Below are 27,076 nucleotides of genomic sequence, written 5' to 3'. Positions count from 1 at the left end.
TAGAAGACAGACATTCTAATAGTGCATTCAGTTACAATCTGCACTTCGTGTTAACTTATAAATACTGTAATAGAGGCACAACACAGAGATTGAGACCAAGATCTAGCTTTTTACCAAGCACTAGAAGCACTGTAGGAATTAATAGCCCAAACCAAAATTATGGTAGTTTCTAGAAATTTGGTTCACCTGCAGTTGCAGGCTTAACCTTTCTCCCAGCCTTTCCACCAGCCAGAAAGATTCTCTAAAATTTAGTCTGTGAGACTTGAGCTTTTAATAGCCTATATCTTGGGGAAAGAATATCTTTTTTTATTATGAATTATGTTTAATTAACCTCACACAACCTTGGTAAAGGCTCATGGTCTTAAAATCATTTTGGAAACATGATACTTGGGACTTTATACTTAGATAAAGAGGTCATTTATCATGTAGGATTATGTACTATTGAAAACATGGTATGCAAAAATCAAAGACAGATGCATCTCGCTTGAAATAAATCTAATATACAAAGCTTTGCATGAAAAAAATAAATCGGAAATCAATTTTAATATAGGAAGAAACACCAATAGGTTTCTTCAGGGAACTCTAACAACATAATTTTTATGTGACTCAATTTGTTAGAATTCCAATTTAAATAGTTAAAATTCAAAACAGGCCATTAGAAGTGACTTAAAATTAACATCAAATTAAATATAGAAGGTTGTAATTTAGGGAAACAATGAGTTTTCTGCAATATGTTTGTGAAAGTTCTAATACATAGAAGAGTGATGTTACTGAGCATGGAGGAAAAATGATTTCTCTAAAATCAGTCTTCTAAAGCTTTAGGCTGGAAAAGTAACTAATATAAAATCTAATACCGATGGGGTCATTTGTGGCAGCAAAGTGAAAAATAGTTCCATATTCTGTGTCTTCAACTTATCGCTGTGATTACTTAATCATTAAAAAAAAAAACAGTTTTATAGAGGTGGAGTTCATATACCATAAGACTCACCATTTTATTTTATTTTTTTAAAGATTTTATGTATTTATTGGGGGGCAGCACAAGTAGGCAGAGGGAGAAGGAGAAGCAGGTTCCATGCTGAGCAGAGAGCCCAGTACAGGACTTGATCCCAGGACCCTGGGATCATGACCCGAGCCAAAGGCTGACTGAGCCACCCAAGTGTCCCAAAACTCACCATTCTAAATTGCATAATTCGATGATTTTTAACTGTATTCAGAGCTGGGCAACTGTCACCACTATCTCATTTTAGAACACTTTAACCACCCCAGAAAGAAACCCATACCTGCTATTAGTCTCTCCCCATCCCACACTACCCCCAGCTCCTGGCTCCCACTAATGGACTTTTTGTGAATTGCCTATACTAGACATTTCATACAAATGGAATCATTCAGTATGTGGCCCTTTTGTAATGGGCTGCTTTTACTTAGCATAGTGTTTTTGCTTTGGGTTCTTAAATAAGAGAAATTTATTTTCTCACGGTCTGGAAGTTGCAAGTCCAAATTTAAGGTGTTGGCAGATTTCGTTTCTTCTGAGGCCTCTCTCCTTAGCATGTAGACAGCTGCCTTCTCCCTCCATCTTCAAAGGCCTTTCCTCTGTGTACCAGCACATCTTCAAGAGTTTTCTAATAGTACGATGTATAAGTATTTCATTCCTTTGTATTGCCAAGTAATATTCCATTGTCCGGATAGGCTACATTTTGTTTATCTGTTTGTCATTGACAGACATTACGGTTGTTTCTACTTTTTGGCTGTTAAGAGTAATACTGCTGTAGGTACACATTTGTGCACCAGTTTTTATGTGGACATATGTTTTTAGTTCTCTTGGATAGATACCTAGATACCTAGGAGTAGAATCGCTGGGTTGTATGTTTAACCAGTGTTTAACCATTTGAATAAACACCATACTGTTTTTCAAAGTGATGGTACCATTTTATAATGTGACCAACACCATGTGAGCGCTCCAATGTCCCCACATCTTCACCAACACTTGTTATTGTCTGTCTTTTTTCATTTAATCGAACCTAGGAAGTTTGAAGTGCTGTCTTACTGTTGTTTTGATTTGCATTTTTCCTGCATTTTTTTCCAGCATCTGCTCATGTGCTTATTGGTGGCCATTTATAAATCTTCTTTGGAAAAAGGTCTATTCAGATCCTTTGTCTATTTTTTAAATTGGGTTATTTGTCTTTTTATTAGTCATAATTATTCCTTTGATGTGACTTCTAACTTGCACATTGGTATCAAACACTGTAATCTCAGGATCATAGAATTTTTAGGCTGGACAGAATTCTAAAAATCTGAGGCCATCCCCCGTCCCTCGTGCCCCCATTGGCAGGTGGAGAATCTGAGGCCATCCCCCGTCCCTCGTGCCCCCATTGGCAGGTGGAGAATCTGAGGCTTAAGTGTGTACCCATGGCCACAGCAAAGCTAGTAGCTGAACCAGGGAGACGACTGACTCTAAATCAAAAAGGGAAAAACGTGGACATTTCGTGATTTATCTTTAGCAAAGGCCCTTTCTTACAGAGAATAACCCTTGGAGTTCGATATAGTAGAGGTGACAGGAGGGGTGGCATCTGGAAGGAAGAGGGGCTAAGAGGTTTGTCTTGAAGTTATAGTCAACTGTTTTTGCTTAGGTCAATAAACATCAGTTTTCTCATGATGCTTTTAGCCCAACTCTGCAGAAGCATCTTCTTTCAGTCTTAAAAGTGATAGGCCAGGCTGCCTTGTTCCCAGCGACCTAAGGCAAGTTTGCTTTGTTAGGATCCCGCAGGGGTGGCTCTGAAGAAAGAGCCTGGCTCATCTGGGTTTGGCTGGGTTTGATTGCAAAATAAAGCCGTACTTTACTTGGAACTGTACTCACTCTTCCCCACAAAGTCCAAGAAAGCACTCTGTTCTGCGGGACGAAATGAAGGTAGAACGGAAAGCCGTGTTTTGGAACCATCTTGGTGAGGGCATTCCAGTAGAGGTTCGGCGTGTGGGGAAGGAAGGACTTTTCGTCAAAGAGTCACAATGTTCTATTCTCTCTCAACTTGCCAGACAATACAGAACAGAATGACAGTGAAGAAAATATTCAGACAAGAATAATACCCGTTTCGAGGTTCACCTACGACCCTGCACACAGTCTGGTTTTTTAGGGCTATTGCACCGCAGTGCTTGATAGCTGATTCTAATTATTCTAAGAAGCATGTGGTAAAGCCCACTTCCATGGTCTGCATGGTTTTTTGTTTTTGTTTTAAATAATAATTCTCCTGACAGTAGGACATCTCTTTGCCTGTCTTAACGGCAGCGATCCCTCCCACCCCCCGTGTGGTTTTGCTTTCCACAGTTTCAGTCACCTGAAGTCAGCTGTGGCCCAGAAGCTGTGATCCTCCTTCAGACATAGGTCAGAAGGTCATTAATAGCCGCACCGCGCCCACATCGGCCCCCTTCCCTTCGTGTCATCACGTAGGCCTTTTATCATCTCCCATCCTCATTGGAGAAGGAGAGTGCGGTACGAGAAGATATTTTGAGAAAGAGAGAAGCCTTCACATAACTTTTATTGGAGTATGTGGTTATAATTGGTCTAGTTTATTATGACTTATCATTGTTAATCTCTTACTGTGCCAACTTTATAAATTAAACTGTATCATAGGTGTGTATATATGGGAAAAAAACACAGTACCTGGAGTGTTGGGTACTGTTGTGGTTTCGGGCATCCACTTGGCGACTTGGAATGTGTCCCTGCAGACGAGGGGACACTGCTCTATATTGTAGTGGACTTTGATGGAAACAGTGGTTCACAGACCACCTAATCACCGAGGGACAATTATTTGGTTCAACCAGACTTTTAGGCCACCATGGCAAACAGTAGAAAGTTCCGATCCCCATGAGCATCACAGGGGGAGAACTCCTGTTCAGTTCTAGCACTCTCCCCTTGGAAATAAGGGGATTTGTTTCTAATTGGGCAGTGTGACTCGGAGCTACTTGCTGCAGAGAGCAAACTGGTTTTCATGTGGCTATGGATATGTACATGTTTACATTTTACATTTTTGCGTAGATCACTACCGAAACGGAGGAAATACTGACCTACAGTAGATACTCAAAAAATGTTAGTCAGGTCTTCATTACTCAAGTAAGGGTATGGACAGTCAGTTGCTTTAAAGAAATGTTTTAAGACCTAAGGTGACTTCAGAGCATTTGAGGAATAAATATTTCACTTTCCTTTTTCCCTATGAGTTTTCCTGTTAGACTGTAGTCTTGGCACCTCCATTAATTTTTATGAGATTCTAGTTCCCTATTAATTGAAGAATGACGGTATACTCAGTGTCCAGTTACTTGGAAATAGTCTCCTTCTACTTGTCCTTTCCTTTGTCTGATCAACTTCTTTACCCTAGCTTCCTCATTCTGAGTGCAAAATTCATTGATGTCAGTGGAGACTATATAGAAAAACATTTTTCTTAGCATTTTCCTCCTAAACTTTCCAATAACTCCAGTGTTTTCTGTGTCTTATTTAACCAACCAGTCCGTTTTGTTGCTTTCTTTGGGTGGAAGGATGGAATGGGGAGTGCAGAGAGGAGCGTGTGGATGGCTGTGATTTGGGTCTTTGAGGTCAAAGCTTCTTTCTGATAAGGGTCAGGAGTATTGGTTTTTCTAGGGTGCTGATAAAGATTCATATGATTTGGAAATGAACTGGCAGGCACTGGGATTCACCTCCTGTCATGAAAAGGGAGGCTTCTTTCCCCTGGCTTCTCCTGGGTGAGAAAGCACACCATCTCCACTTAAACCATAGAGACCTCTCTAAGTCATGCCAGAATTTTCCACAGGCAACTTTGCTCGATTTTTTCCAGCACATGAACAACTACTCAATGAAATCTCCAGAATTCCATGCCATAAAGAAGGGCAGAAACTATTCTGGCCTGGACATTTTTTCAGGATAGGTGTTGTCAGTTCCTGGCTGTGGCTTTAGAAAATCTTAGTGTTCCTGTGGATCACTAAGGTTGAGCTCTCTGTTGCCTCAGGAAACTCATAAAGATGAATAAAGTACAAAATGCTTTGCTGAGTCCCTGAATGGGTTGACTTGTTCTCTGGGGTGGTTTGATGGACCAGTTAGATCTATATGAAACAGTGATTTTAATTTAAATTAGTTAATATCAAGTCATTTTTTTTTCCCTAGCAGTCATTTGATACCAGGACCTATTGTGTATAAAAGTTATTTTTATGTTAATTTGTATCCACCAGCAACATCAGAAATGAAGTGTCCATATCCATTAAATTAATGTAATACCTTCGCAGTTACATCTCAGCAAAATATTCTCTGGCAGGAAGTGGGGGAAGCAGTTCTGCTACATGGCAGTGACTGGGCATCTCCCCCACACCAGGGCAGCACCTTCACTTAGAGGACCGAGCTCTGAATCCACATACCACGTCTGCAAGGTAGATCATGGGTTTTCCGGTTTTATGCCTGAAGATACTAAGAAGCAACAATGACAGCAGGCCAAGGCCAATGAGCTAGTAAATGGAGAAATTAAACTTCAAATGCATATTTTTAAAACAGAGTCTAATTTTCCTTGTGATACTAGGACCCACTAGTAACACTAGAGAGCACTGCTAGACTTAACCGTGGAATTTGATAAAAAAATGTGTATCTCATCTCACAGATCTGTGATCTGACATCAAAGCCTAGAGGATTCAGCTTGGTCTTCTGTCATGAATTCTACTGCATGTACCTATTTTTTAAGTAAAAAAGTATTCCCAAAGAATGGCTCCAGGATTGGCTTAACTTTTCTTCTAAGAATATCCATTCCCTCACGCTTGTCTTTGCTAATCCTGGGCCCCTGATCTGCTTTTGCCAGGCATGTGCAGCTGCCTCCGTAGGAGGAGGGGGTGGAGGGAGGAAGAGGCAGGAGAGATCCTTATTAATATTTATTATGATGAGTTCATGCCCAAGGCCGCTTCAGGAGAGGATCACCCTCCATAGCATCCGTGGCTCCAAGATCACGGGACTGGAAATGTCAGAAAAGAAGTCAGGGATCTAAGGTCATCTAACCCCATCTCTCATTTTCCAGATAAGAAAACTGAGCTCTGGAGAGAGAGACTTGGCTCGGCTGGTGTCACACAGAGTCCCTAGGGTGGATGTTATTATCGTGTTGTATAGACATGTGTAGATTTCCAGGCACCTTCGCTTGGCTTATCTCCTTATCTCACAACATTCCCCATGAAGTATGCTTGTCAAATGTCACGTAGGGGTGAATAGTTCCCTTTTTCTCTTTCCATGATAGAGGGAACTTGGAGATTATGTAAGACAAACCAAAAGACTTCTAAAACTGATTGTTGGTCTATAATTGGTTTTCTGAAAGAGGAAACTGGTTCAGAAAGAGAAATGACTCACCCAAAATATCATGGCCTTACTAATCATTGAGCTATGTCTAGAACCCAGAAAGCTTCTATACTTTGTTTGTATTTGGAAAGGAAGATCAGCGAGGCCTGTAGGACCTGATGACCCACCATGGTAGAAGTTCAGTTATGAATGACACTAAATTTAATTAGACATTTAATCCTGAGAGTTTTTAATGTCACTTTATATTCTCAGCTGCATTTAGGAATCTGTTTGAATCTATTAATGTTCTGGATCACTGGGTTTTTGGATATTATTTAAATGATTTGGTAAACTGGGATATATATTTGTGAACAAGGCTTGGACTAGAAAACATTAGTGAATTAAGACAAGTTAATATTATATGTACCTTTTTGCAAATGTAAGTAAGTTAAAGCTTAAATTTGCCTTCACGGGAAGAGACGACTTTAAGAAACCATGAGAAGACAATTTGCAAATAATACATTTCCAAAATTTGTTTTCCAGGATATAGTTCAGGTTCAAAATTAAAAGGTCCTGAACTGAGTTTAAAAGGCACCCAGCACGTCGTGCAAGCAGGCCAGACACTGCTTCTCAGATGTAGGTAAGTGACCGTGTTGGTTTGGGAATAACCTGGTTGCCTTTTCTAAGGCCAAATCATTCCCTGGCAGAGTAGAAGGGGTTGCCTTTCAGAGAACAAAGGTGGGGACATAAGTGGTCTCTTGTACTATGCAAAGTGCAAGCCGCATGTATCCAGCTTCACCAGGAGAGACTCACTCATTGGAGGGGTAACAGGGAAGCAATGGCCTGAATGAACATCTTTGCATTTTTCTTCCAAGTTGTTTAAAAGCTTTCTAATATTTCAAGACCCTCAGAATAGCGCTTCCTAATGATATGGATGCTTAGGACCTGGCCCCAGCCCTAACTGTGTTTTGTTTTCTTATCTGTGATTGCAGAGGGGAAGCCGCCCATTCATGGTCTTTGCCTGAAACACTGAGAAAGGAAAGCAAAAGGCTGAGCATAGCTAAATCGGCCTGTGGAAGGAATGGCAAACAGTTCTGCAGTACTCTGACCTTGAATGCGGCTCAGGCAAACCACACTGGCTTCTACAGCTGCAAATATCTATCCATACCTGCTTCAAAGAAGAGGAAAACAGAATCTAGGATCTACATATTTATTAATGGTAGGGTTTCCATTTTCTACATTCTGTTTATTACCCTTTGCAGTGGGTAAAATCGCCCCATGCCCCTGGAAAGTGGGCATTCCTAGTGATGAAGGAAATGGGCCAAGAAAGATCTTCTGCCCTGGAAATTGGTGGAATGCATTTTTAATGCATTTCTTCAGGGTCAATTTCAACCATGATTTTCAAGGACACAGGGTCAATTGTGTGTTCCCTGCAGGGAGAGACTCTTGTCTCTTGTCTGCTCACAGATGTATCCATAGCTCCTAGAACAGTGGCTGGCATGTAGCATAGCTGGATGAATAAATGAATGACAAGATTTTAGTTCTATGTCTTAATTATCTAGAAGAGCAAAACAGAATATAAGATTTTTTTTTGTCCTTCAGCACAACTGCATTCACTTAAATGTCACAATTGTAAAATACTGCTTTTTCTACCAGATTTAAATATGTAATGCTGCTAACATCCCTTGAATGTTACAGAGTTGGTTCCAATAATGTTGTTGTATTTCATGTTCATTAAGCAACTATTATAATGACATAAGAACTGGCATGTAACCTTATATTGTAGAAAGGGCAAAAGGCAAAAACGAATCATTTTCCAATTATTGTTTTTATGGTACTCTTTTTCACTCCTTAAAAAATGAACATATATGGGGCGCCTGGGTGGCTCAGTGGGTTAAAGCCACTACCTTCGGCTCAGGTCATGATCTCAGGGTCCTGGGATCGAGCCCCGCGTTGGGCTCTCTGCTCAGCGGGGAGCCTGCTTCTCTTCCTCTCTCTCTCTGCCTGCCTCTCTGCCTACTTGTGATCTCTGCCGAATAAATAAAATCTTTAAAAAAAAAAAAAATGAACATATGAAGTGGTACTCAGAGGGAAGAAATGCAAAATCCTTAAGGAAATATCAATTGATGGTAGAAATGGATGCCCAAGAAAGAATAAGGAAAATGGCCTGTCATTTTGTTCTTCCTGGTTTATCAGTTCCAGCCAATTTCCAAAGCTTACTAAATGGGATTTTTAAAAAACAACCCAAAAAACCCCTGAGGCTCTAGACAACAAAAAGCAAAGTTAGTAGGCACCTCAGGCACAAAATCAAATTGAAAAACCAAAAAACAGGACAAGCCACCACCCGTGTCAGTAGCCTAAATATACAATATGGTGGGTCTATTTCCCAGTGAGACTTCCCATAGAAGGCAAAACCACAGAATTGTGTTTTGGCAGGATTCTTTCTTTATTTTTTGAAGTAAGGCAACTAGATAGTGTTTCACCCAAGGGTAACGTATAATAACCCATAATTCAGGGGTGCCTAGGTGGCTCAGTCATTAAGCATCTGCCTTTGGCTCAGGTCATGATTCCAGGGTCCTGGGATTGAGCCCCATATCAGGCTCCCTGGGAGCCTGCTTCTCCCTCTCCAGCTCCCCGTGTGTATATTCCCTCTCTCACTGTCTCTCTCTGTCATAACTCAATAAAATCTAAAAAAAAAAAAAAAAATCCAGGGGCACCTGAGTGGCTGAGTGGGTTAAATAAAGCCTCTGCTTTCAGCTCAGGTCATGATCCCAGGGTCCTGGGATGAAGCCCCTCGTTGGGCTGTCTGCTCGGCAGGGAGCCTGCTTCCCTTCCTCTCTCTCTGCCTGACTCTGCCTGCTTGTGATCTCTCTCTGTCAAGTAAATAAATAAAATCTTAAAAAAAAATCCAGATTCAGAGCTCCTGTTTTAGGAGACAGTGGAACAGCTTAGGGTGCTGTCAGAAACCTCTTTTTTAGCTTTTATCAGCCTGATTGAGACCAAGCCACTTTTTCTGCATTCGTTTCTTCCAAACTCCTGTTTTTACATTTTGCACTTCTCCAGGGTCGGGGATGGGGGTCAATTACAACTTACTAGCAGTGCTTCATCATAGGAACATAGCCAATGTGCTTGAAAGTCCGAGGGGGAGGTCGGCCTGGGATCTTGGCTTGGGGAAGTCAGCCCACGTCCATAGGAGGGAAGCGAGGGTGGTAGGCAGGAAATGGGTAGGGTGCAAAAGGTGCAGAGCCGGACAGACCTCCAGACAGCTACTTCTGCAGCTCGGGGAGAAAGCAGACACCAAGTTTGATAGTGGTGAAACAAATAAAAAACTCAGCCATCTGTTCTCTTTTTCTAGTTCCACATAGTATGTTATATTCTTTCTGGCACTAGCAGAGGAAAGAAAACACTTTTATTCCCAGCTCTCAAGGGGAAAGAGGGAAAAATTCATTCATACTAAAAGTCTCATAAAACTGTCTCCTGTGGGTTTATCAGAGTCTGACTTTCAAATCAAATACTTAAATGAGTAAAAAACGGACAAACAAAAAAATCTCTTTTATCTTTTTTTCCTAAAAAACAATGTTCAGCTATCTTCACTTTTACCTTCTACATGCCTGTTGAACTGGGCCCTGAGTAGTAATGCTGGTTTTGTGGTCTCTCCCGATAGTGCTGTTGATCTCAAAACACACTCTCCTAAAGTCCAAGGGAGCTGTGATATAATTTATAAGCAACGGTAACTTTTTCAAATAGCCTAACATTTTATGAATTTCATGTTTTCATTATTGTATCAATTCCTTTAAAAAAAAAGTTGGTCTTTTAAAAAAAAAAATTCATGAGAGACAGAGAGAGAGGCAGAGACAGAGAGAGAGAAGCAGGCTCCCCACTGAGCAGGAAGCCGGATCTGGGACTCAATACCAGGACCTTGGGATCATGACCTGGGCTGAAGGCAGATCCTTAACCGACAGAGCCACCCAGGCACCCCAAAAAAGTTGGTCTTATGCTTCCATTTTAATTGAATACTTACTACATTGCAAGTTTAATTTCATTCAGGAGCACAAAACTTGTCCCCCATGACTCACAATTGTCTCTAGTGTTAATAAAACTCCGACCAGGTCCTGATACACAGCTGCTTTACTCACTAGGTGCTAACTGGTTATCACTTACTTATTACTGTTGAATATTTACTTCAGAGCTCATTGTTCTGTTTGGAGAGTTTCTGCCCTGATAAACATCTGTGGATGTATTGGCTTTTCACTTTGCTTTCCATGAACTGGAGAAACAGTGTTAGATTAATCTTTTGAAAAAGACCTAGATTTGTAGTCTGATGGGGCTCCAAGAAAAAGAATCAGGGCTGTATAGCTTTGTCTGTATAGAGCTAGCACGTGAATTATAACCAAACTATCATCTAGACATCGTTGACGGCCTGCTGGGTAATGGGCACATTTCCCACCTGAGCAGTGATTCGGACATCGCATCTGATATGTGATGTACAGAGAAATCAACCTCACTGCTTTGGCATTACAGCTTTTATAAAGTCCACCAAGCCTCTGACATAATAACATTACATCAATTTAATTATTCAAGTAATTATGTTTAACCACTTTAATTGCTGAATTTTCTGGTAAATTACCATTTCCTTTAATGTAATAACGTCTTACATTTGTAAGAAGTTTCGTTTCAACAAATGGTTTTGTTTACATTATGCCATTGAATTCCCACAACAACCCCGGAAAGCATGTCTCTCTTCATTTTACAAGTGAGGAACCTAAGATCCATTTCACGTTGAAGCTATAAGGGGGAGCGACAGCAAAACTATTAGCCGCAGAGTAAGGTAGTCAGATTTTTCCTTTGAGAGTCTCAGTGGCACAAGGAGATCCAGAGAGGGGAAGGCAGAGGTGGGAAGACCAGGGATGGGGCTGTTGTGCGCATTGATGCCAGGGAGCTGTGGTCCGAGGTTACTCTGAGAGCTGTGGGGAAGGCGAGAAGGGGAATTGAAAAGGGGTGGAGGGATTCAGTTGGCCGTGGTGAGCGGTTGCGTCACGGTGGGTGAGGAAGAGGAGTCAGAGACCCTCGGAATTCTGGACGGGTGCTTGGGCGGCTTGTACCCATAGCCAAGTAGAGCTCTGTGTCCCTGAATTACACTGATGGGAAGACAGTCATCCCCCTCTTTTGGTATACCCTTGGCTTGTTCTTGATAAATGGCAGTACCTGAAAAAATACTGTATACGTTCTAGAAAATTGCTTAGCAAAATGAATGGAATCTCCCCATAACTACAGCTGCAGAATTCTGGGTCATAAAGAAAAACAGATTGTAAAGCACTCCTCCATGCTTTGCTAATTGCAAAACAGAGAGATTTCTAGATGAATAGTAATGTAAGGCCTCCTTAGGTGGTGTTTATCCCCTTCGGAGAGAACGAATGCTTTAGCGTGGCTTTTCTGACCCTCTGGTATACATGAGAAATTGGCGGCAGCTCAGCCTTTCTTAAAAGTGGGAGGATTTCTTTGAAATTAGTTTTGTAATATATGAGTTGTGGCCACAAAGTAAGAAAATTGAGCAGAAGAGTTTTTAATGGCATCTCCGAAGTCTGTGCTATCTTGTCAGCGTCTCCGGTTTAGTTAGGAAGACCTTGAACTTAGCATGCTGAGCTCCCCACACGGTGAAGTCAGCCTGAATTCCTCCTCCCTCCACAACCAAGCCTTTCAGGGCTCTTTAAAGTAGAACGTCTTCTCTTAAAAAATAATAATTGAAAAGGGGAAAGAAATGGGTGTGTGTGTGTGTGTGTGTGTGTGTGAGAGAGAGAGAGATTATTGGGTGAGTATCCTCTACTTCTTCCCCTAAGAGAAACTTGTCTCTTTTTTTCTGCTTTTCTTTGCCTGATTGTTTTTCTCTCTGAGTCTATGAAAGGAAAGGGGTTGCGGCATTTTCCCTACAGATTTTCCTCCACTGTTCTCTCATTTGTGTCAAACTGCTAAGATGTGCATAGCAGCTTCATTTTAGGTAAAAAAAACAAACAAAAAACCCCAGAACTATCAGACCCACTAGGTACATCACTGAAAAGTAGTAGAGGTTCTGTCGACTCAGATATTCTGGGAAAGGCGGGGTGCCTGCCTGGCTCAGTCGGTAGAGGGACTCTTGATGGTGGGGTCATGAGTTCAAGCCCCATGTTGGGCATAGAGGTTTCTTTAAAAAGTGTTTTCCAGGTATCCTGGGAGAAAACAATCATCATGTCTTCATGTAAATGAGAGAAAGCTCTCCCTGGCTGGGTGGTGGAGACACAGACCTTCTGAGAAGGGTCTTGTGTTCTCACTTGTACAGATTTTCCTAAAGCGCTTTTACATAATGATCTCTGAGATAAACTATGTTGGTATTATTTCTTCCATTTTATATACAAGAGAACAGCCTCTGTGACCTTCAGAAGACAGAACTAAGAAAATGACAAGCCAGATTGGGGATCTAGGTCCGATCCCTAGCTATTCCCACTCCACTCAAGTTCCAGCTACCGGGGCCTTCAAACTATTAAACTAATTGTTATTTTAATTTTTTAGAATATATATTAGTTATTAAAAATTTTTTAAATTTCAGATTCAGCATCTTTTTTCTTTTTTTTTTCTTTTTGAGGAATGATAGGTTAAGCTGGTGGCAGAGTGTTTTTCTGAGCGATGGACCTTAGAGCCACAAATCCCCATCCCAGAGAAATTTGTGTTGTCACTTGTGGGGAACAGAGCCCAATTGGGGCCATCTGCATACACACTGTTCCACTGCTGTGTTCTAGCTCATGCGACATGGGAGAGAGAGATAGCTCTCTCTGTGTATCAAGTTGACTAGGGCTTTAAAAAATGTACATCCTGGGGCGCCTGAGTGGCTCAGTGGGCTAAAGCCTCTGCCTTCGGCTCAGGTCATGATCCCAGGGTCCTGGGATTGAGCTCCACATTGGGCTCTCTCTGCTCAGTGGGGAGCCTCCTTCCTCCTCTCTCTCTGCCTGCCTCTCTGCCTATTTGTGATCTCTCTCTGTCAAATAAATAAGTAAAATCTTAAAAAAAAAAATGTACATCCCAACAAGATAATGGTCTGTGGAATCAAATTGATGGATTGTAGTCAGCGTTAACAAAGGAAGAGCAGAATAGAATGGAAAATATCCAAGTATATCACAATAGGTAAGGGTAAGTATTGTTTGAGGAAGCATTTTTTTTTTAAGATTTTATTTATTTATTTGACAGAGAGAGATCACAAATAGGCAGAGAGGCAGGAAGAGAGAGAGAGGAGGAAGCAGGCTCCCCGCTGAGCAGAGAGCCCGATGCGGGACTGGATCCCAGGACACCGAGATCATGACCTGAGCTGAAGGCAGTGGCTTAACCCACTGAGCCACACAGGTGCCCTGAGGAAGCATTTTTAAATAAAACTTGTGTTTCTATCTTACACACATATGCACACACACATACCCACATACAGGTAAAAGACATAAGCGTGTCTGTGTGTGCGCGCATGTATGTAAGGTGGAAACAGAAGTTCAGAGGGTCTGATGTGAAATGTGTGTCTTATTGTGGAACTCAGAATAAATATGTTTAAAATTTCAAACTGATCAAAGTTTAAACAGGTAAATGTATGAAAGTGTTAACCTGGTTTAGACAAGGTAGGTCCTATCTGTACTTTTTATTTAGGAAAAGAGCACCAGGGGCACCTGGGTGGCTCAGTGGGTTAAGCCTCTGCCTTCGGCTCAGGTCATGATCTCAGGGTCCTGGAATCGAGTCCCGCATCAGGCTCTCTGATCAGCGGGGAGCCTGCTTCCTCCTCTCTCTCTGCCTGCTTCTCTGCCTGCTTGTGATCTCTGTCTGTCAAATAAATAAATAAATTCTTAAAAAAAAGGAAAAGAGCACCAGTTATAGAAGCACTATGGTTGTTGTTGTTGTTTTTTTTTAATTTTTTATTTATTTATTTACTTATTTGACAGAGAGAGAGAGAGAGCATAAGCAGGGGAAATAGCTGGCAGAGGGAGAGAGAGAGGCAGGCTCCCCATGGAACAAGGGATCGATATGGGGCTCTATCCCAGGATCCTGAGATTATGACCTGAGCCGAAGGCACACACTTAACTGACTGAGCCACTCAGGTGCCCCGCACTATGGTGTTTTTGGCACACCACTTCTAAAACAGAGGTCTGCAGAGAACTCAGTAGTGGGGTAAGCCCTGTCCTCCTATTGTTGGCTCTGTACCGCAGCTGTGTGTTCTGCCCACCACAGCCCTGAAATGGTGTTTCCCACCAACGGGTCTGACCCTGGAGGTGCCATGGGCAAGTGGGACCCATCTGCAGAGGGGGCTTGCACCCCTACTAGGTACCAGGCCCTGTTGCTTATTCTGTGCCAGCACAAAGAGCGAAGTTGGGGGATCTTACGATTTGGGGAGTCCCTGTGGTCTATGACCGTGACCCCAAATAGATTTGTGAGCACAGGTTTATCTTTTGTAGGGAATAAGTGTTGCTCAAAACCGGGTCTTTCCAAGGAATAACAGGGACTCCTCTGACCCTCTTACTGAGGGTGCCTGTGAAGCCTGCAGTTCTCTGGGTTCTGTGAAGCCTGCAGTTCTCTGGGTTCTGTGAAGCCTGCAGTTCTATGGGTTCTGTGAAGCCTGCGTCCCAACACTGCCCTCCATCGGGCCCCTTCCCCATTCTCACACCCAGTGGGGCCCGCGTGACATGCTCGGTGGACACTGCTTAGCTGGGTGACATCTGGGCGGTCGGTGTTTGTTGCCTCATTTGCCATCCTGGTAGGGCAGACAGCAAGCCATTGTCACAATCAGGGACATCAGTGGAAAGAGTAGTGACCTGCCCATGTACTTAGAGCCTCGTGGCTTCCATCTCTTCCACAGTAGTGATAACAGTATTTGTAGGGGAGCATGCAGAGAGGATGTCAGCCCTCCGGCCTAACCTGAAAGGGGATGTCTTCATGCTTCGGAGTGCGTCAGCCGGGCGCACCGCCCCATGCAGGCCAGATCCGTGATGGGCGGGGAGGGCATCGCAAGGCTGAACGAACTTCCTGCGCTTCCAAAAACATTTCAGTGCAGCCACCATCCTATTTCCGTGAAACTCGAAGGAGAAAATATTGTTTCTATTCATCAGAATTCTCCACCAAGGGAAAAAGATGCTTAAACAGTTTACGTCTTGCAGGAAGAAAAAATTCAAAACCCAAACTCTTAGCTACACTAGTTGGGTGAATTCTTTAGGTCTGGATTTCTTGGCAAATCTATGACATTATCTGTGATTGCTGGATTAATGTCTAGAGTCATCTCCAGGTTTAAGCGTCAGTTTTCAACCTGTAGCCATTCTCCCCTCCCCCGGCCCCTCTGAAGAGCTTCTCCCCACACCTCCCTTACTCACTTCATCTCTATCCCTATCTTGTGGCTCCTGCCCCTTATTTTCTGAAACTTGCATTTATTCTAACATGGGATCTTTCAGGAAGAATGGCTTTCCAGAGTTTTGGTCTGGGGGCAGTCTAAGATTCCTGCCCCAGTAGTCTCTTCAGCCCAAAGTTGTTGTGAAGAAAACTTCCAAGTCACCTTGCAAAACCAGGAAGCAAAGAATGAAGCCAGGTCAGCTGATAGATTGTGTTTCTTATTCTTTTTACATCGTTGCCTGATATATTTGCTCAGGAGACAGAGGAACACATTGAGGTGAACAGAGTTTGGACTCTTGGTCTTTGGAAACACAGGTGGGCTTCCTCAAACCGCAGCAGTCTGAGCCTGGTATGCATTTCCAAAATTGTACTACAAATGATCTTCTATAAAGAATTCCTAGGAACACTCTGGCATACAGCTTCATCAGAAACTTCGTGCGAGGCCAGGTTTTGCTGGGATGGTGTTTTTTTGTTTTTTTGTTTTGTGTTTTTTTCCCTTCCTTTTTTCTCATTTGAGGAATTTGTATAAAAGGAGAAAGAAATATTTCTAGGGTTTAAAATATACACTGATGACACTGTTGATTGGAATGGCAGGTTTTTCCTTGGGAAACAGACCCCTCTGCCTTTCAGCTCTGTACTCCCTCTAGGGCGCAGGCATGACGGAGATTATCCATTCTGTCTGTCACTGGGGACAGCTGATGAGGACCACATGGTGAGAGTTTAGAGAAGAGTAATTTAACTCTTATCCATTCTCCTTTCCAGCTCTGTGAAAATATGATAGAACACCTTCTCAGTATCTTCAAGCCCTGCCGTTTCATAGTTCGTTTCTAATGACATTTTGTCATTAGATCGTAAGAGTCTTTGGCCGTAGAGAACATGTATGTGTGATTGGGATAGAAGCCACTCCTCTTGGCAGATTCATTGACAATCAGGGGTGTTGCACCTTCTCTTCTTGGTCCCTGCCCCAGAACTTGTGTTCACCTAGCATATTCCTAGGAATTCGACTTTAGCCCTTGGTGGTACCTGCCAAACGTTCCGGCCCTGCCCTCAGAAAGAGAGCATTTTCTGAGACTCCTGAGTCTCCCTACCAGAAAATGTTGGCACGCCAGCTGGCTAAGCTTTGCTGTACAAGTGTGTATCACAAGGCATGGAGTACGACTACAGAAATATGAAAAAATAATCAGAATGAACATAGTCTTGAATGAGCCATTTGGACACAACCTAAGACTTTGAGAAGTTAAAGACTGAGGTACAATCAATGAAATCTCCACAGGGCAGTAGAGTCCAAAGGCAATAAAACCGACCATACCCTCTCATTGTCCTTCTGCAGTCAAAAAGTGTGAAGAACAGGCCATCAAAACTTAATGGCTTTAAAGACTTTTAAAAATCTCCTCTAAGTGATCTTTTAAGAAGAAGAGCAAGGGACTTTTTCAGGAGAAATCCCCTTAAGCTGAAAAGGCTTTAAATTTCTGACATTATGTAACTTTCTTTAACCATGGTAACGAAATGCCTCCTTTGTCTGGAGACCCAGAGGTCTGTTTTGATCTTTATGGTTCTTACAGTTCTGACATTCTTACGTTTTCATTTACTATTTAAAATATTCATTGCTTTGTCATCTGATGCATTTTGCTGGGTTATCTTGGCATCGTCTTGGCTCACAGATGGGGCTTCTCAAAATGGTGACTTACTAAAACCATAAACACCCTGCCTTCCCTCATCAGATGTCAACCAGTGAGCTGTAGTCGAAGCCACATGATCTGGTTCAGATTAGGTTTAAATCCCTGTTCTGACAGTTGCTAGGTCTTTGACTTTGCACCAGTTTCTTAGTAAGAGTAGTGGTTAACGCTGAGGTCTCACTCTGCTGGACACCACGGGAAGCTCTTTGCACCGGGTAGTGGTTTTCTTTTCCTCCGTAGTGCTCTGAATGGTGCTTGTTTTATCTCCATGTCGCAGAAAGTTTAGGCAACTTGCTCACCTAAGGAGTCCTGGAACTAATACATGGTAGAGACGGCAACGAAGTTCTTGCCCTTTGCCATTTCTAACAGTCAGGAGTTCGTACCTGTGAAACATTTAGTCCCAGGGCTTGACCTAGGGCGTGTGCTCTGTGTTACTGGGATGGCTCCTGCTGTTGTTGAAACGATCTAAGCTTCAGAGCCTTTGCTTTGTTCCCTACAAAATGAGAAGAGGACTACTTCTCCGGGTTGTCAAGAGATTAAATGACGTGATAGACATAACACGGTGCCTGTACTTGGCAGGATCAATGAGCAATAATTATTTTGTGTGGAAGGCGCCGTGCTGGGCAGAATAGAAATGACAGAGATGGCACCCTTAACTCTTGAGGGGCCTGCAGCTGTGGCAAATGAAATCTGTTAGAATGAGCCAATTGCAAAGCACTATGGGAAAGAGCAGTAAGAGGAACGTAGACTAGGGACGCTCTGCCTGGGACACTTGTCCCCTCCCCACACCTCCCTCCAGCTCTCCTTCACCAGCTGACTTACTCTTCAGGTCCCAAGTTAAACATCACCTCCCCAGGCTCCCCCAAACTAGGTTTGGTCTTCTGCTGCCCTCCCGCTTTCACAGAGAACTCCCTTCTCCCCGGCTCTGGGAGGACCAGGACTGACTGCGCTGGTTCCAGCACCCAGCACAGGGTCTTATACATGGGAGGTGCTCAAGAATGTTTGTTAAATGAATGAAAGAAAGAAACTTGGGATTTTTCAGTTGCATCAGCCTCGCCTCGTCTCCTGGACTTTGATGAGGAAATTGAGGGCACGCTAAGCAAACGGACAAAATCTGGGGGCAAAACTCACCTATCCTGTGGCAGAATCATGATCCAAAAAATTTCCAGCTGGCTTAAACAGTAAACTAGGATTAACAAAATGGGATTTGACAGGGCTAAGTGTAAAGGACTACATTTGGCTTGCAAAACCCATGATCTGTCCTGGGACCGTCCAGGGGAGGCTGTGACTGAGCGAGCCTGACATAGACTCCACGTTGGCCCAGGCACAGGATCCAGTCTTGGACTGTGTTAATACGTAGCATTCAGAATAAATGTGCTGCGCATCTTACCATTTCATTTATGCTTTAAGACAGACAACAAGAAACAGGAACTCTGAGCAAATTTTTCAACCTCTCTAAACTTTATTTTCCCCTCTGTAAAATGGGCACCGGCCTCCTAGGGTTGTGAGCATCAAATAATTGGAGGACTTTATTGTCCCCACTGGCAAGGAACAACCAAAGAAAGGAACTGCCGTGTTTAAAGAAGTGAAGAATTGGGTGGGAAAACAGGAGACACTATAGGATAGTCTCTTTCAAAGTTTTTTTTTTTTTCTTTTAAGATTTTATTTATCCATTTGACAGAGATCACAAGTAGAGAGTCAGGCAGAGAGTGGAGGAAGCAGGCCCCCCGCTGAGCAGAGAGCCTGATGCGGGGCTCGATGCGGGGCTCGATCCCAGGACCCTGAGACCATGACCTGAGCTGAAGGCAGTGGATTTAACCCACTGAGCCACCCAGGTGCCCCTCTTTCAAAGTTTTCTTATATGAGGAAGAGACTAAGCTGCTTTGTCTTTATGAACCTAGATGGCAGAAAAGTGTCATCTAAGAATGAAAGAAGTCAAGATAAGCATTTCAGTTTGACAGAAGGAAACACTTCCTTCCTAATGTTTAAAGCTATCCAAAATGACCTGTCCTGGGATGTGGTGAGTTCCCCATGTGTGTAGGTATTCAAGCACAGGGCAGGTGCTCCCTTGGTGGGTATAAATGAGATGATGCCTCAGGGTCTTCCCCCTGTTGGGATTCATTGAGGACTGGGTGTGTGTTGCTGTCATTTATTAATATCTGGCTCAGATTCATTTCATCTATGGTCTCATTTCATCCTCACAATGCAATGGAATAAATTCCAATACAAGTCTCCTTTTATAGAAAAGTTGGCGAAATTCGATACCATGCTTAAGGTTGCACACTTTGTAAGTTACCAAGTCAAGCTTTGGATCCAGATCTGGGTGACGCTGAAGCCCCCACTCTTTCCAACACGGCCTTGCCAGGGCTTCTGCCCCAGCCCCCTCGGACCTTTGTGTGCAGGATGAAACAGAGTGTGGGGGAAGGTGGAGTGCGGAGCAGGATTGCAAACTGGAAGCGTGTGGGGCCAGATTCAGCTGACATACATTTTGATTGGCAGGCAGAGTGGTTTTGGCTGCCAATATTTAATAATTGGAGTTCACATAAAAACCTGATTCCCTACTTATCTTTTAAAAACTGGAAAGTAGCCATATTGGCCCCTATTCTGCTGGCTCCCATGAGCAAGGATTGCTTCTTCCAGACCTGGTCCCCACCCTCTCAGTGGCCAACCTTCTCACCGTTTCTCATCCTGCTACTCCCTTCATTCGCCTTCCTGGCCCGGCCCCCAGGGGGATATCTGCGCGCGGTGCCCAGCCAGAACATTCCAAGTGAATGAAGGACAAAATCGTTAAGTTTGGAAACAGGAAGGTGCTTGCTGTGATTTCTAGATGTGGAAGCTGAGTCCGAGGGAGTCCCGTGGTGGCACGAGTCGTGGGCGCACGACCTGAACGGAACCTTGGCTGCCTGCTCCCCGCGACTCTGGAAGGAATGTTTGCCTGGTAGCTGCTCCCTAGAGGAACCCATGTCCTGGCTGGGGAGGGGTGTGACCAAGCGCCCTCTGTACTCACCGACTGTACCCTTGGAAGAAATTCCATCTCTAGTCACCATAAAACAGGACTTTCTCTGGTTTGGCTGCTCTTGGTCGGGGCGGCGGGGGGTAGGAGGGTGTTCATAGATACCAACAAGGGATCACTGGCATTGATAGCAGAGAGAACTAAGCTTGATTTCAATAATGAGAATTACTTATCAGTCTGTTGTTCCGTATTTCTGAGTTCCGTCAGAAAGACCATACTATCCCTGTGTCTGTGCCACCATTTCTCCCGTTGGGATGGGTATTTGAAGGTGGTGTTGCTCCCGAGTCATTCAGGAGAGTCGGGTTTTGGTGTGGTGGAGAGAGATGATCTAGAATCAAGAATCCTGAATTCCGTTTTGGCTCAGCCATTCATAGTATTCCTGTGCTCCTTCTTTCTGGGCCTCAGTTTCCTCTTCTGTAACATGACAGACAATGTTAGGGTATCAAAATTTTACAGTTTGATGATTCAGAGGCAAAACTGGAAATAATAGGACTTGGGACATGGCCAAAATCTTGACAGTAGAAGAGAGAGCTACGGTAGTCCTTCAGAGTTTCTTCCTTCTTCCTCTCCTTTCTCCTTCATTTCTGCTTCATTTCCTTCCTTCTTTTCTTCTGTCTGTCCTTCCTTCCTTCCGTCTTCTTTTCTTCCATCTTGCTTTCCTTTCATCTTTCTATCCATCTATCTGTCCATCCGTCCATCCATGCGTCCTTCCTCCTTCCTCTCCACTCTTCCTCTCTTCCTCCTTACCGTCCCTCCTTTCTCTTTTTCTTTTCTGTTTGAGATGATTCAGGTGATCAAGATGAAAAGCTGACTGAGGTCATTCAACCAAGCCGCTTTGCGTGAACACGCAGTCAGCGAGGTTCCAGGGCACGTGGTATGCCCGAGACGGTCTCTGCCTGCCTGGCTCTTCGAGTCTAGTCAAGCTCGCCATCTCTTCAGCACTCCGCTCTTATTTAGCTCTTCAAATAACTTATTTAGATCTTAGATGTAATTTTTAAAAACTGATGTTCTGGGGTGCCTGGGTGGTTCGCTGGGTTAAAGCCTCTGCCTTCGGCTCAGGTCGTGATCTCAGGGTCCTGGGATCAAGCCCCGCATTGGACTCTCTGCTTAGCAGGGAGCCTGCTTTCTCCTCTCTCTCTGCCTGCCTCTCTGCCTACTTGTGATCTCTGTTTGTCAAATAAATAAATAAAATCTTTAAACAAACACACACACACAAAAACTGATGTTCCTCTTTTTCTTTAAGGCAACATTTAGTATGTCCTTTTTCCTGTAATCAATCTGAAAATTCCTTTGTGCGGGAGGTATGCGCGCTGACCAGAAAGCTGGACTACAGTAGAAAGACCTTGGGTTCACGGACTCTTCTTTACGGCCAGCTCTGGGTATATAATATGTCCTGATTTCACCTTTTCTCTTGCTTCACCTGATAGCGTCTCCATAAACATCAGCTGACTATCTCCAATGTGCCCAGCCTGGGCTGGACACTGGCCTGAGATGGTTGATTACCCTGATCTGCTGCTCGCTGTCCATGTTTCAAGGAGCAAGTTCATAAAAGATGCAAGAGGAAGCAGTGATGGTGGACCGCTGCCTGTGTTTTCTGCTCTGCTTTCTAACTCTTGTCCTTTTCTCCTCCCTTGCTATTCAATTAGCTCTTACAGTTGGGCCAGTGGGGGTTCCAAGCGAGATAAGGCAAAACGACGTGTTTTGTGGCCAGGAAAGAGCTTTTCCAAAAAAGAGGCATGTCTTATTTTGTATTACACAAATAATACGTTTTTAAAATTTGTAATTTAGGGAGAGCATCTTGGGGCTGGGACATGAAGACCTTTCTCTATTGGCCTTGCTCAGACAGAAATGTCTGTGTGCGCTTGCTGTCTGTCTAGATGGCAGAGGCTGGCCGCTGGTACTCCCAGTCAGCCACCCCAGGATTTTTCTCACTTTGGAATCTGGACGCTGAGCCACCACTAGGGGTAACCATGATTATGTCTGCAGGGTTGGTGGTAAAGTACAGCTGAGCTTTTACAATACACGTTTGAAAAATCAGGATAACTCCCTAGGGAATACCCACTTGTATACTCTGTGTAGACTGTCGTCCTCAGACATGTTAGTCCAGTGACTTCTTTAAACGAAGGTAGAGAAGTTCTGCTGGGCTCCTGACTGACCTGGGGCTGCTGTGGGGAACGGAAGGACATATCTTTTGTCAGGATGACTTTGTCACAGGGGAATATGCCATTTTTCATGAGTAGCCCACCCGGATGCAAAGCAGACTGGGAAAAAAATTTGCAAAGACCCAAAACATGAAGAGTTTGCCCTGGATAATCTCTAGGAACTATTCTGCCTCAAAAAAAAACCAGCCTGTCACTCTTTCTAAGAAAGAGCCCCCCCCTCAAAAGAGCCCCAAGTTCTTTTTTTTTTTTCCCCCAAAGTAAGCTTTTGAGATGTAATTTACATTCCATGTACTTCCCCCATTTACAAGTGTACCATTTAATAGCTTTCAGCCTGTTGACACATATATGCAGCCGTTAGCATTGTCTGTTTTAGAACATTTCCTGATCTCTAAAAGGACCCCCATATACTTCAGCTATCCCCCCATTATCCATCCCTTAGCTCCCAGCCAGAAGCCACCACTAATATATTTTCTGTCCCTATAGATTTGCCTATTCTGGATATGTCATATAAATGGAAGAAAATATGTGGCATTTTATTATTAAATCTATAAATACACCCTGGCTTTCTTCACTCAGTACGTGTTAAAGTTTCTCCATGTTGTGTTGTACCAAGTATGAGCGTTTCATCACTTTTCATTGCGGGATGATATTCCACAGTAGGGATCTACCATATGTTAGCTATCCGTTTATCCGTAGAGGGACCTTTGCGTTGTTCCCATCTTTTGGCTGTGGCATCCGTATCCAGGTTTTTGTGTGGACAGACACTTTCATTTTCTTGGGTAGATACCTAGGGGAGGAATTGCCAGGTCCTTTGGTAACTCAGTGTTTAACTGTTTGAAGAAAAGTCAGGCTGTTTTCCAAAGCTGTTGCAGGTGTATGTTCCTGGCACACAACCAAAAAGAGTTCCAGTGGGTTTTTATGTATTATTATTATAGCCATCCAATTGGGTGCGAAGCACTATCTCGTTTACTGTGGATTTGTGTTTCCCCGAAGATTCCTCTTCATGTCCTTATTGGCCATTTGTGTATCTTCTTTGGAGAAAGGTCTCTTTGGAGGTTTTTTCCAGTTTTTAATTGGGCTACTTGTCTTTACTATTGAGTTGTAAGAGTTCCTCAATTTTTATTATTGATTTATATATACATGGTTTTTATATAACTATATATTTAAATATTTAATAGCATCTAGATATATAAGGTAGTGACACATGTTATAGATATATGTGTATGTCTAGATTTGTATAAATGTGTACTAGATATTCGAGGTAAAAGTTCCTTGTCAGATATATAATTTGTAAATATTTTCTCTCATTCTGTGGATTCTTTTCACTTTCTTGATAGTATTCTTTGAAGCACAAAAGTTTTAAATTTTTGATGAATTCCAGTGGATCAATTTCTTTCTTTTGTGCTTGTGTCATAGTAAAAATCCAGTGCTAAATCTGAGATCATGAAGATTTATCTCAAGGGCTTCTTTTGAGAGTTTTATAATTTCAGGTCTTACATTTAGATCTTTGATCGATTTTGAGTGACTATTTTTGTATGATGTGATAGAAAGGTCCGGCTTCGTTCTTTTGCATGTAAAGTTACTCCACCACCATTTCTTGAAAGCCTATTCTTTTCCCATTGAACGAGCTTGGCACCTTTATCAAAAATCAACTGACCATAGACTCATGGGCTTATTCCTAGATCCTTAGTTCTACTCATTGATCTGTGTGTCTCTCCTTATGCCAGGACCATGCTGTCTTAATCACTGTTGCTTATAGTTTTCATAGTAACTTTTGAAATTGAGAAGTCTGAATCTTCCAACTTGCTTCTTCTTTTTCAAGATTCTTTTGGCTATTCTGGGTCCTTGGCAATTTTGAAGTTTAGAATCAGCTTGTCTGCTCAGCTGAGACGCTGATAGGGATTGCATGGAAACTACAGATTAGTTTAGTGAGCATTGTCATCTTAACAACGTCAAGTCATTGAATTTGTGAACATGAGATTTTTTTTCATTTATTTATATTTTTAAATTTCTTTCCACAATATTGTTGTAGTTTTCAAAGTATACGTTTTACACTTCTTGTGTTAAATATATTCCTAAGTACTTTTTTCTTTCTGATGGCTGTTATAAATGGAATTGTTTTCTTTATTTCATTTTCGGATTGCTCATTGAAAGTATATAGAAATATAATCCACCTTTGTATATTTTTCTTGGCTCCTGCAATCTTGGTGAACTTACTTACTGGTTCTAATAGTCTTTTTTTTTTTTTTTTTAAGTGAGTTCCTTAGAATTTTCTATGTGCAAGATTATGTCATCTGAAAATAGAGAAAAATCTTACCTCTTCTTTCAAATCTGGATGCCTTTTATTTCTTTTTCTTGCCTAATTGTGCTGGCTGGAATGTTTATTGCATTATTCAAAGTAGCTGAGGAACCTCTAGTATAATGTTGAATAGAAGTAGTGAGAGTGGACAACCTTGTCTTGTTCCTAATCTTAAAGGGAGAACTTCTTGTCATCATTAATGTGACATTAGCTATTAGGGCTTTCTGTTTTTGTTTTTGCTTTTGGTAGTTTTCCTTAACAGGGTGAGGAAGTTCCCTTCTATTACTGGTTTGTTGAGTGTTTTTATCATGAAAGGGGTTTGGATTTTGTCAAATGCTTTTACTATATCTATTGAAATGATCATATGCCTTTTGATTTTTGATCTTTATTCTATTCATATGCATATCAGTGTTAAGCCTATCTTGCATTCCTGAAACAAATCCCAGTCTGTCTTGGTGTCTCATTCTTTTTATATGTATTTAGTTTGCTAGTGTTTTGTTTCTTTGGTATCTACCCTCACAAAAGATAAAATCTGTGGCTTCCTTGTGGTGTCTTTGGTTTTGGTATCAGGATAATGCTGCCCTCAGAATGAATCAGGAAGTTTGTCCTTCTGTTTTAGAACAGTTTTTGAAGAATTAGTATTATTTTAATGTTTGATGGACTCCATTTGCCATCTGGGCCTGGGCAGTAGTGTTTTGGTTACTGACTCAATCTCTTTATTTCTTATAGGTCCATTTGGGTTGTCTGTATCTTCTTAGTTCTTGAAATGAACTCTTGTTGACTTAGTTTCAGTAGCTTCTGTCTTTCTAGGAACCTGTCCATTTCGGATTATCTAACTTATTGGCACACAATTACAATATTCCTTTATAATGTTTTTTATTTTAGTAATGGTAAAATGCTGGTAGTAATGTCTGCTACTTCATCTCTCATTTATTAATTTGTTTTCTCTCTCTTTTTCTTGGCTTGTTTGTATGTTTTCCAATTTGTTCATTTTTTTTTAAAGATTTTATGTATATATTTGAGAGAGAAAGAAACAGTGAGAGAGAACAAGCCAGGGTGGAGGGAGGGCAGAAGGAGAGGGAGAGGCAGATTCCCCACTGAGCAGGGAGCCCACTGTGGGGTTCCATCCCAAGACCCCAGGATCGTGACCTGAGCTTAAGGCAGACGCTTAACTGACTGAGCCTGCTAGGAGCCCTACCCAGTTTTTTCATCTTTTCAAAGAACTAGCTCTTGGTTTCACAGATTTTTCTCTATTGTTTATCTGCTCTCTACTTCATCAATTTCTACTCTAATCTTTATTCTTTCTTCCCTTTTGCTTCCTTTAGGTTTAACTTTCTATTCCTTCCCTAGAGTCCTGAGGTGGAAGAGTGGGTCATTGATCTGAGATCATTCTCCTTTCTCAGTGTAGACATACAGCTCTAAATTTCCCTCCACGCAGCTATAAATTTTAGCTCCATCCCGTAAGTTTTGGAACATGACATCTTCATGTTCATTCATCTGTTTTCTCACTTTGCTTTTCATTTCTTCCTTGTTTCATTAACTAGTTAGGAGAGTGCTGTTTAATCCGTGGGCCTTTCAAGTTCATTGCTGTTACTGATTTCTGTTCTCATTCCACGATAGAGAATACTCTTAATATTATTTCTATCCTTTAAAATCTGTTGATGGTTGCTTCATGGCCTAGAGAATGTTCCACATGTACTGGAGAAAAACGTATATCCAGCTGTGATGGATGGGGTCTCTTACGAGTGTTTGGCCTCACTGGTTATTAGTGTTGCTCGAGCCCTGTTTCCTTTGTGATGTTCTGCATAGTTCTATTGAAATTGAGATATTGAAATCTTCATCTGTGATTGTTGAATGGTCTGTTTCTGTCATTTCCCTCAGTTTTTGCCTTGTGTATTTTGCTACTCTGCTCTTAGTTGCAAATGTTTATAATTATTATATCTTCCTGATGGATCGACCCTGTTCTTATTATGACATGTCCCTCTTTATCCTTTATCTCTAGTAACATGTCTTGTTTTAAAGTCTATTTTATTGAATATTAGTATAGCTACTTCCGCTTTATATGCTTGCTGCAAAGCTCTGGTTTGAATTTTTATAGGCTTTGATGGGCACTGGAAATGAGTGAAGAAATTACCTCTTTTCCTTTTTTCCCCCTTCATCTTTCAAATGAAATATTTTACCAGTCAACCAACTCTCCCTGAGCATGAAGTAGAGTTCCCCACACAAAGACCTACGTGATGTGAAAACTCTTGTATC

The 27,076-nt window shown here is 42.3% G+C and overlaps 1 protein-coding gene across 2 annotated transcripts in view; it reads left to right on the top strand.

Moving 5' to 3' along the window:
• FLT1 (fms related receptor tyrosine kinase 1) overlaps positions 1 to 27,076 on the top strand; it is a 174,692-nt gene that overhangs the window by 18,774 nt on the left and 128,842 nt on the right. For both annotated transcript variants that reach the window (XM_082700952.1, XM_082700953.1), the window contains exons 2-3: positions 6,833 to 6,929; positions 7,282 to 7,508. In XM_082700952.1, the coding sequence (XP_082557078.1) occupies positions 6,833 to 6,929; positions 7,282 to 7,508 (324 nt within the window). The remainder of the gene's footprint in view (positions 1 to 6,832; positions 6,930 to 7,281; positions 7,509 to 27,076) is intronic.

This window comes from Mustela nivalis, assembly GCF_964662115.1.
Source record: "Mustela nivalis genome assembly, chromosome: 15".
Taxonomy (NCBI): Eukaryota; Metazoa; Chordata; class Mammalia; order Carnivora; family Mustelidae; genus Mustela; species Mustela nivalis.
The sequence above is the reverse complement of the archived record's forward strand: the minus strand, read 5'-3'. Positions and strand labels throughout refer to the sequence as shown.